The sequence below is a fragment of the Belonocnema kinseyi genome, chromosome 1 (assembly GCF_010883055.1).
Source record: "Belonocnema kinseyi isolate 2016_QV_RU_SX_M_011 chromosome 1, B_treatae_v1, whole genome shotgun sequence".
Lineage (NCBI taxonomy): Eukaryota > Metazoa > Arthropoda > Insecta > Hymenoptera > Cynipidae > Belonocnema > Belonocnema kinseyi.
Window position 1 is genome coordinate 175,668,561 of NC_046657.1, and position 11,509 is coordinate 175,680,069.

At 32.8% G+C, this 11,509-nt stretch overlaps 1 protein-coding gene across 4 annotated transcripts in view; it reads right to left on the reverse strand.

Annotated features, from left to right (window-relative positions):
• Positions 1–11,509, reverse strand: part of LOC117173977 (protein deltex) — a 130,996-nt gene that overhangs the window by 71,412 nt on the left and 48,075 nt on the right. For all 4 annotated transcript variants that reach the window (XM_033362735.1, XM_033362683.1, XM_033362823.1 and 1 more), the window contains exons 4-5: positions 9,061–9,330; positions 8,698–8,986 (exon numbers count right to left, since the gene is read on the reverse strand). In XM_033362735.1, the coding sequence (XP_033218626.1) occupies positions 8,698–8,986; positions 9,061–9,330 (559 nt within the window). The remainder of the gene's footprint in view (positions 1–8,697; positions 8,987–9,060; positions 9,331–11,509) is intronic.

Consider the following 11,509-nt stretch of genomic DNA (forward strand, 5'->3'; position numbering starts at 1 on the left):
AGGTCAAATTCATACTAATCATAGGGAAGCTTAAATAGCACTTCGCCATTCCGAGGGGTACCTTTGCGGCAAACCTGCAAATTGAAAGAATAAGGTCACTCATAAATTTTACATGGATGATCTCAAGATCCATGCTGAAAACAAAGAGTAACTACATCTAGCTCTAGGGATTGTCGAACGATACACTAAGGAAATAAGAATGGAATTTGGGTTAGACAAATGCGCAAAGGTAGATTCGAAGCGAGGAAAACTGAATAGCATCCCTGAAGGCCCTGAGCTCGTCGATAGAAGCGCTATACACCTTTGCGCTGGAGAGACTTATAAATACCTGGGTGTGCCCCAGAGCCGCATTCAGGATGTGACATCTATAGACGATACTCTCCGAAGCATATACAAACGTCTCATCCGGCAGATTTGGTCTTCCGAACTGTCGGCGAGAAACAAAGTATCTGCAACGAACATGCTTGCCATCCTGGTAGTACTCTATTCATTTTAAGTGGTTACATGGACGAAAAACGAGCTCAGATCCCTTGTTCTATGGACACGAAATGTTATGCACAAGAACAAAAACATGCATCTTAAGTTTTCTGTTCCCCGACTCTACATCTCACGCCGTCAAGGTAGTCACGGAATATTGAATCTTGAATGTCTTTACAGCAGTATTATTCTGAGTACAGCACATAGATTCGCAAATAGAAGAAACCTTCTTCTTAAGGTGGTCAAGAAACACGAAGAAGTGGGCAAAAGAGCGTTTCTGTACAAAGTAGCGGGAGAAGCTGCTGAAACACTCGGAGTTAACAAAATGCATCAAATCTTATCTATCTCGAGTACTTACTCCTGAAAGCCCGGATTAAGAAAATACAAGAGAAAAACTTTCGTGAACAGCTCCTCGATAAGAGGATGCACGGCATCTTCTACAGAAATGTGGAGTATCATTCAATGTCGTGTGAGCTAACTTTTGCTTCCCTTAAATCACACAAATTGAAGTTTGGCACGAAGGGTTTCATTTTGACATGTCAAGACGGTGTCATTTCCACCTTTACATACCGTCGCCACATTTTGAGCCAAGACAATCCCGATGATAGCTGCAGGGCGTGCCATGCACACCTCGAGCATCTAGTACACATACTATCTAGTTGTTCAACTTATGCAGAATCGACTTCATCCAAAGGCACAATGCGTCACTAAGAGTACTTTATTACCATCTCCATCATTCTTACGGCATTAACGTTAATATAGACCCTTTAAATGATTCAGATGCGAACCATGTTCGTTATCGACTTTTCAGCACCAGCTGACAAAAACATCATAGCCAAGGAGAAGGAAAAGAAAGAGAGGTGCAGAGACCATATAAGGGAGTCGCGACAATTGTACCATAATTTCGAGTTCATCACTAGCGAACGCCCACTCGTAGCATAGATACGTTATTCGATATCTGAACCGTTCCCCAGATCCATAGGCTGCATTATAACAAGGAGAAGAGTTTCTCTGTTCAGAGCGTTCATAGCGGAATTTAAATTTCACTAAATGGCGCTGCCTCACACGCTATATATTTAAACACATCACATTATTTGTGGTATTTACTCGAACTTTACTTTGTAATTTTGATATTACTTATCATCTGTAATTAATATATTTATGTATTTTGTTGAAAATTCATATAATTAAAAAAAATTCAACTCTAGTCGAAAAATTTTTTTTTATAAATATATTTTTAAGTGATTCATAAATTTATCCAGTTCAAATTTCATATCTTCGGTTCAAAATGTAGTTACTTTTCATTTAAAACTGAACAGAAATCTATTTTTCCATGAATAATTCTTTAGTAAATGAGCATGAAAAACACACAGTTAAAAATCAGACTTCGAAACTACGTCTCTTTTCAGCTGATTGGAGCCTAAGTTGCATAGAGTAACATTAGTGAAAAATTTTCCAATATGAGATAATAAACATAACAAGTTTTTGTAAAGAAATTATTTGTTGAAAAAATGTTTTCTGCGATTTTCAATAATTATGCGTTTTTTCATATTATACTGCAAGAAATTTGAATAGATATAATATTATATAAAAAAATTATTTTAAGATTGATGTTTTTTATATTATAAACAAATTTAATAAACAAATGCATTATTCGGACATTTGTCATTTGACATTTGACATTTGACAATGTTAGCAACGTTCAAAATAAGTTGATAAATTTATTAATTTTTTAAAACAAATTTAATAAACAAACGCATTATTGGAGCATCTGTCGACTTAATAAAAAAGTTCTAATAGAAAAAAACGAATTTTTCTGTCGACAAATCCCTGATTAATGCACTTGTTTATTAAATTTGTTTAAAAAGACCATAAAAATTGATTAAGAGGTTCTGAATTTTTCTGAAGTTATCATGAACTTTCTAACTTAAAAAGTTGACATAGAAAAAAATGAATATTTCTGTAAACAAATGCCTAAATAATATAGTTGTTCATTAAATTTGTTTAGAGAAATCATAAAATTTATCAACTTGATATGAATATTGCTGAAATTGTCATGAAGTTCCCAACTGAAAAGGCTGGAATTGAAAAAACCGAAACTTGCTGCCGAAAAATGATCGAAATAATGCATTTGTTTATTAAATTTATTTAAAAATCATAGGATTAATCCAAAAATGATGAATTTTGCTAAAATTACCATAAAGTTCCTACTTAAAGAAATTGACATCGAAAAAAACGAATTTTTATGTCGAAAAATGCCTGATTACTGAATTTATTTAATAAATTTGTTTATAATATAAACAATTGTAACCTTAAGAGAATTTTTTAAAAATATAATATTGTTTCCATTCAAATTTCTTGCAACATAATTTGAAAAAACGTATAATTATGGAAAATCGTAGAAAACATGTTTTCAAAAAATAAATTGCTCACAAAAACTTTTTTAGTTTATTTTCCAATATTGAAACATCTTTAACTAATGTTACTCTATGCAACTCAAGCGATTTCAACCATTTTTCTGTTATTGACGAGGACCGGGAACGCCAAATAGAAAAAATGGCCATTTTTTCACCATATTTGTTCATTTATAAAGAAAAAAATAACTTAATTAAAAAATGAGGCTCGACAACTCTCTTAGAATTCTTATTAGCTTTTCATAAAAAATGTGTGGTTCGTATCGGTTAATATTTGTGGGCTGTACGTTATTTTGAACAAACAAAGTCATTTTTGCCCACTGTGCAGCATCGTCATCGTCGTTATTGTTGTTGTCCTCGTCTATTTACCGTATAACTTTCGAAAGACAAGCCGGATTTTTTCCAAGATTTGAAAATTCTGTTGACAGCTATTTATAGTACACAAAAATAAGAAAAATGTATCCCTTGGACTTTCTTTTATATAAGAAAAATTACCAAACGTGTAGCATTTTTAAAATCCAAAAAATCAAACGAAAATGGACATTTAAGCCAATTAAAGCGTATCATGAGAAAAAGTCAAGTTAAAAAAACGTTACTTTTTTGTATATTTTGTTTTATTCATAAAAACCAACTTAATTTTGTCAACAAAAAAAAACTTTTGTGCAGTATGTTCTACACTTTTATATTAAATCTAATACATTTTTTATGTAACTGGGCCTGGGGCTGTTTATTAAGATATTGCAAAATAAAGTGAGAATTGTATTTATCGTAATTACTTTAATATTAGATTTAATGCTTTCAAGATGATTCATTTTGATAAAGAGATATTTTGTGTTCCAATCGCGTAAAAAATTTCGAATTTTGCCGACGTTTCATGAACATTGCAGTTCACTTCTTCAGGGCTGACATAAAACTTTAATATTCGTTTCTTATTTCATATTAAATTATATTATTAGCTGCGCTGAAACATGTGACATTCAAATAAATGTATATTATTACAGTTCATAATATGCACTTATTCTTATTGCCTTGTTTTTATAAATTTTTGAAATTTTAAACTTGTATTTTACGGTTAAAGAAAAATTCCGCTTTCTATCAAAACATTAAAATATTCGTAAAAAATGTGTAAATCCTTGTTGTGTTTCTGACTCAGGGGGCCTCAAAGCATCGACATTTGATGAAATTCGGGAAAGTCATTTTTCGCATTAGACTAATATACCTTCTCATTATGGATGAGAATGTAATCATTCATTATTTTTTGCGTGAACAAAATTTGAATTTTCGTTTTTTTTTAAATTCAAAAAATTCAAAAAATTAATAAAATAATCATGTACGGTCTTGGAAAATTAGCGTTTTTGTACTCTTCACTTGTTTCCATATCACGCTTTTTTGGCTTCAAATATCCATTCTCGTTTTTTTTTTAGATTTTGAAAATTCTAAAACTTTGGTAATTTTGATTTTATCCAAAAAAGTGTCTGATGAAAATTAAGTCTTGAATTGATGGTGTTAGTTTAAAATTGAACTGTTGCGATAAAAATTAACTTTTTTGTTTGTAATTCATATTTTTTTTTTGAAATTAAACTAGTTCGGTAAAAAGTTGAAGTGTTTGTTCAGAAGTAAAGAATATTATATTTAAGAATGAAAGTATTTGGTAGAAAATTAATTTTTTTTTAATGATGGGCATTCTTCATTATTTCATGTAAGTACAAAGATACTGGTAACCTGGAATAAAATATTAACAAAAATTATTGTAGAAATAAATACAAAAATCTGCCCGCCTCGCGGGCACATTCTCGTCGCGCGCTATGCGCGCGGCTCTCTTCGCTCGCAAGTTTGAGCGCGCCTAAGGCGCGTGACGGTTGAATCTCGCGCTTCGCGCTCGGATATTTTTTCTTTGCATTTGGAATGCTTGAAAAATACTTTATCAAAAAGATCTCTTTTAGATGGCAGTATTTATATGCGTCTTCATATTCTAAATTGTCTACTTAATTAAGTATAGTCAAAGATTAAGTTTCTCAAAAATCTGTAGGCTTTGAGGTACACATTCTCATCGTGACACTCGCGCTGCGCGCTCGATTTCCGACAGACATTTGTAAACAGGTTTCGTTGGATTTTTTTTCTTGTAACTTTCGTCGTTTTTCCAAACATTTTTTTTATTTTTCTTTTTTCAACGTTATTTTTCACGAATAAAACAAAAAGTGTACGCGTCCTATCAAGAAGTGATTCTTAACGAAATTGTAGATCTTTTTTGGGATAACCATTTTTGTTAATTCATTTTTTTTGTATCCTACATAGTTTGTCCACAAAATGGAATTTTTTACTTTCCATTATTTTTGGTGCAATCATAATTGGAATTTTCGATTTTTGAAGAAAATCCAAAAATTAGGTATGATAATCTTGTAGGGATTTCAAAAAGAAATGTTTTTCTTCTCTTGACTTTTTTTCATATCGTCCGTTTTTCGGCTTCAAATTTTGATTTTCGGTTGATTAAAAAAATTTTGAAAACGCTATAACTCTGAGAATTTTCTTTTTATCGAAAAAAGTCATAAGAATAAATTGTTTGTTCTTTTCAATACTATAAATATCCGTACATAGAATTTTCAAATTGAGAAAAAAGTGGTCTCAAAAATTTTCAAAATGAGCTCACTTTTTGAATTTTTATCAAAAATGGCTGGTTAACGAACTCGTCTTTTCTTTTAGGACCTAGAAAGAGTGTGCCAAAGATGGATTTGATTCGTTCATTTTTTCGAGAGTTATCGTGTTTACGGACGGACGGCCGGATAGACAGACAGACGACATCATGAAAACCTGATTTTCGGATTCAGGGGGTCTCGAAACGTGGAGATCCGTTGAAAAAGTGTGATGTCAAATTTCCGACAATTCTAATACTTTCTCAATCATAAATGATGAGAATGTAAAAAGTTTCAAAAATTAATAATTAAAACACAAACAGAAAAAATTTTTGAATTTGTCCATTTCAAAAAAGGTACAAAATAATGGAGAGCCAACATTAATGATCTATAGAGTACATTTTCTACATTGAAGTTTATCTAGTTGTAAATCAATCAATAAAAAATTACACAAATAGCGATATTTCTTTATGCCATTCGCTTATGACAATCACATTTTTCATAATATGTAAATTTACTGCTCTAGAATATCACTGAGGAACCAATAGAAATAAATTCCCAACAAAAAAAAACACTATATACATGCATGCCTATTTTCTCGGCAAGACTCGCGAAGCTCGCGACAAGATTCTTCAATGCAGAGGATTCGAGCAGCGTGCAGTCTCGCTGCGAGTTTTTTAGGCAGCCGAGAAGCGCGCCTTTCCTGCAATATTCAATTCAAGCATAGCAACGTTTAGTCCTGACAATTGCGCGTTGGGCATTGCAAGGCTTCGAGGTTCACCCTGTATCCCTTTTCTTCGCGCAAACAGAGTCGAGCACCACAGCTGGCCACAAATTTCTCAACCATTTCGATAGGAGGCTTACCAAGATCATTTATCTTTTCCGCACAACGAAACTCATTCCACCAAGTTAACTCATTCTACTCGAAAACTGCGGAGAGAAGACACTGACCTAATTTTCTCTCCCCTTTGGCTAGAGAAGAAAAAAGGGCGAGCGATGCTTTGATCCTAGTCCCTAGTTAATATGCAAGCTAGGGGCTGAAACTCGGTAAAATGTTTCTTACTCCTTAATTATTGAAGATAGCAATAATAGTTCAAATTAGAATAACGTTATTTAAAAAAAGTAAATACAAGTAAAATTAAATTAGAAAATATAACTAAAAGTAAAACAAAAGATGTGAAGGTATATTCATTTTTAAAAAGAGAAATAAATAAGCACAAATAATTTAAATTCTTTTTATGAATTGTTATTTTTGAAAAGAAATTTCAAAGAATAATTAATAATTAAAAAGAGTTTAAATGAAAGTAAAATAAAATTAGAATTTATAACTAAAAGTACACGGAAAAAGTGAAGATATACTAATTTAAAAAAATAAGTCAAATTACTTCAAAATGTGTTTTAAGTTTGTATTTAACATTGTAATTTTTCTTTAAAAATTTCAAAAAATAAGTAATAAAAAATAGTTTAAGTTATATAAAATGTTTTTTATAAACTATCAAAAATAATTTATATTAATCGAGAATTAAAAAAAAAACGGCCGTAATACGAGCAGAGACACGATAAATTTATTTTTCTGTATGGCAACGCTCAACCGCAGGTTGCAAAACATGTCAACACATACTTAGAAACGCTGAAATGGGAAGTCCTACCCCACCCGCCATATTCTCCCGATTTTGCGCTGTCAGATTCCGATTTATGACTAATGGTCTGTTTGAGCAACGATTCACTTCTTATGAAAATGCCAAAAAATGGGTCGATTTGTGGATAGCTTTAAAAGATAGCCAAAAAGATGGGAGAGAGTAGTGGCTAGCAATGGACGGTACTTTGAAAGATGAACTGCAAAACCATTTTTTTTTATAAACTCGCAATTTTACAAAAAAAAATGCCTCAAGATTAATGCACGCTCCCAGTAATTGAATTTTCATCTAAAACCAAATTTAACCATAAATGGAATAGTTCCTGTTTAAAAATCAATTTTTGAAGAAAAGAACGAATTTTCAACAAAATTGGTAAACTATCAACCAAATTAATTATTACCAAAAAAGACTAATTTTCAAACAAGATTATTTTCTCATCAATGAATACGAATACATTTTTAGTTAAAAAAGTATTTTGAAATAAAAGGAAAGAAATACATTTTCAACAAAATAATAAAATTCTCCACCATAACCGATTAATTTCAAACAAACAGATGCCTTCTTAACCAAAACAGATGAATTTTCTACCAAAAGAAATGAGTTTTCAATCCAAAAAGATGAATAATACACGACTAAAGTTGATTTTTTAGCCAAGAAAGATGCAATTTCGACCAATATGGATGAGAATTTAAATTACACAAACTTTTTAAAGAATAGTTGATTTTTTATCCAAAAAAATTCAGATCGACTTTTTAACATTAAAATATGAGTTTTAAATAAGAAGTAAATTTTTTATTAAGATACTTGAATTTTCAACATAAAAAGGCGATTTTTCAAAAAACAGCTGAATTTTTAACCAAATAGTTTCATTTTTATTCAATATTTTTGAAACCATTTCTTTAATTTAAATTCACTTTACGTGTCTTTGAAGCTAAATATCTTGTAATTTTTAAGTTATAAACTCCATTAGAAATTTCTAAACTAGAACCCAATCGGACATCTGCTTAATTTTATTGCCAGGAATGCCGAAAATAAAATTTACCATTCCTGTTTAAAATGACCAGTTTAAATATCTCAGGCACGCCAGCCTTCTAAGATATAATCCCAGGCCCGAACAAGGAACCGAGGTTTAACGCGCTGGATGCAATGTTGGGGGTATACATAGCAGGTAGACATCTTTGGAAATATGTCAGGCGGTTAGAAAGGGGGATGTAGATCGTGAAGGGGTTGAGGGTGTGGAAAAGGGATCAGATTCTATTACCTAATAATCGTGGGGGGGGTAAACTAAGACAGGTATGTAAATTTCCTTAAGATTACCCCAGATAGCAAATTTCCTAACACTAGGCAAAAAGTACTGTAAAATACATATCAGGATCAATAAATTCGTAAATGAAAACATTTTTTATACAGTGGGTCTGGTCAATCTCAAGCTTCAAATAACTTATCATTCCAAACAAGACTGTTCTACACAAGCTACATGAATGTTGATATTAGATATTGTAAAATCAAAATTTTTGATTTATCATCTCTACTACATACCAACTACAGAGTCCTTATATGCATCGTCACTTCCTACACTACTATCCAATAAGTCGACTGGGTTTTCATGACTAAGATACGTGGAAACAGTATCCACGCTCGGCCTCCTACCACTTTTTGTGCTGCTAGAATCTGCGTCCAGTACTGTATCCCATGTATTTTTCTTCTGGTCAGATGTAACTGCATCTGCAGAATTATTATTTTCTGCACCATGTTTGCTGCCAAATATGTTAAAGTTGCTCAGGATCACTCGAGCTATGTTTGTCGATCCAGTATCCCCATTTTTATTCTAAAAAATGTAAAAATATATTAAAATCATATGTAAAGAGAAAAGGGGACTAGAGATATCGAAAATTAACCCACTTTCTTGCTGCTTTTCTTAGTATTATTGCTTGACGCTTTTTTGTGTGTTGTTTTAGAATTCGCAGGTTGTGAACCAACGGGTGCAGCTCTTACTCCGGAATTTATTTGAAGCTCTTCCAAAGAAACTTTGACCAAAGGATAAGGCGCTTGCTGTATGCGACGAATTGGTCTCACATAACCCGTGCAAGAACGAACCTGCGTTAAATTGCAGAAGTTTATAATGTACGGGAAGCCCAAGTACGTCTTTGATACATCTATAGTCTTGTCTCCCTGTAAATTAATAGCTCAGTATTATTATCAGAATCTAGAATAGCTTGAGTTATAAATTTTTGTTTAGTCAAGTAACGTAAAATTTAAAAACTATAGTCTTTGAAATTAAAACCGTCACAATTTATGGTTCAGATTTAAACTTTACACACCATTTTACCATCCTGATTCGAGTTATTACAATTTTACCAAAATCACAAGATATGAAATAAATATTAACATGTAACGTTCGGCAAGAAAAGGGAGGCCACTTTGGCGGTAGGAAGGCTATATTTTGGGGCATGAGACCAGATAAAATCACGATATTGTAATCCTTTGATTGGCTGTGGGACGTATACACCACCCCTTTTTGTTCGTAGTTCTTTTTACTGGGTTTCTGGTAAATTTTACAGTTTTCGGAATTAATGCGTTTATTTTCAGACTTTTAGTGATACATGATGTTTAATTATCATTTAAAAGTGTGTGGAATTGTTTATTAATAATTAGTTACAAACAATTGAAATCCAGCTCTTTTTTCCGAATGAAATCGGCTCTTCTTTAACTAAAAGTCTAACATCTTGAACACATTTTTCACATATACTTTACACGTAACACTATCATATATATTTTTTAGAATTTTCCGCAAACGAGTCTCTTTAAACTTTTTTTTTTAATTCGTAAAAAATTGAGATTTTTCTATGCAACTCAATTTATTGCAGGGCATTTATAATTGATTATCTTTGATTCTCTTGAAGAGGAAGTATACGCGTATGGCAAGCGTTGCGTGCCAGTTGAAAAAACCGCAAATTTGATTAAAAAAAATTGCCATTTTGGATCCGTCATCTTTAATTTTAACACTCCAACTTTAGAATCGTAATCAAAAACTCCAAAAACCAACACCCAGCAAGTTTCGTGCCAATCGTAAAATATGACGCCATTTTGGACTCGCCATATTAAATGTTAACAACCCCATGTCAGAATTATAATCTGTGAAAGGAATCACAATTTCAGATCCACAATTTGAATTTTGCAATGCTGAAATCAGAATCGTAATCAGCGACCCCAAAAAACCCCATACATCAATTTTCATCTCAATTGTAAAAAAAACTGCAAATTTGGACTAAAAAAGAAAGGCCACTCCATGATAAAATCGTGTCGGTTACAATCGATGATGAATTGCTAATGTCCCACATGATAGTGTTCACTGTGATAGATGCTGTTTTGTGCTCTGAATTTCAAACTCCGTATCGTCCTGGTTGTGCCTGACGTGCAACGCCTCTTGGCAATGTGTCCTACTCTAAATGTTGCCATCCAACATCTCGCACACCTATTTCGTGAGAACCAGTTTCTGCACCTATTAATGGTGGGAATATCGAACGAATCATGAAAGGTGGATTCGCATCCATGAAACCTGAACTCCAAATGGTTACACCACCGTCAACTCGCTTTCCCAGAAATTTGACAATCTTTCTTTGAAAATTGACAATGCCATCTTGCGAAATAATGACACAGAAAACCGACTTGTAGACCTTGCTGCCAGGATGGAGAAGAAATTCTCTAGGAAAAATAATCTCATAACCTTTAGCCTTCCAGATAAGAGTAGTGATGATATCTCCACCAGCAAAGAAATCCTATGTCCACCGTTTCCGATGTTTTCTCTGGAATAGTTCGAGATAGCATGTTTTTTAATAGCTGTGCATACACATGATATTTTCTTGCAGAAGCAATCAAGGACTCGGCATATGAAGTTGATGTATCTCATTGGCGGCAGTGCATGTGCTCCTTTAGTCGTTCCTTAATACAAAGAAGGGTACCGGAAACTTGTAGAATCAATCGACTAAAATCAATCTGGATAACACCCACAAAAAAAAAGCTCAGTTTGAGGAGGTTATCAAAAGTCAAGAGGAAGCTTGCCTCTCGTCTCCAAATGGGAGAAGTAGATATCGCGGTGAGGTTTCGTCAAGGGATTCTAGCTTTTGAAAAAGTGAGGCAGCATAGAAAGTAACGTTATCAAACATCACGTTTTAATATAATTTAAAGATTAAATACAAACTTAAAAAGGATGGCAGAAGGTACAAGCTATTTAGAGAGAAGAAAGTCTACGACGTACAGTCTGTCAAGTTAAAGCGTGGGTGGCTTTACTCGCAGTCGGTAAGGTGTATCGACATGATTTTGGTGTCAAAATATTAAGAAGAGCTCCCTC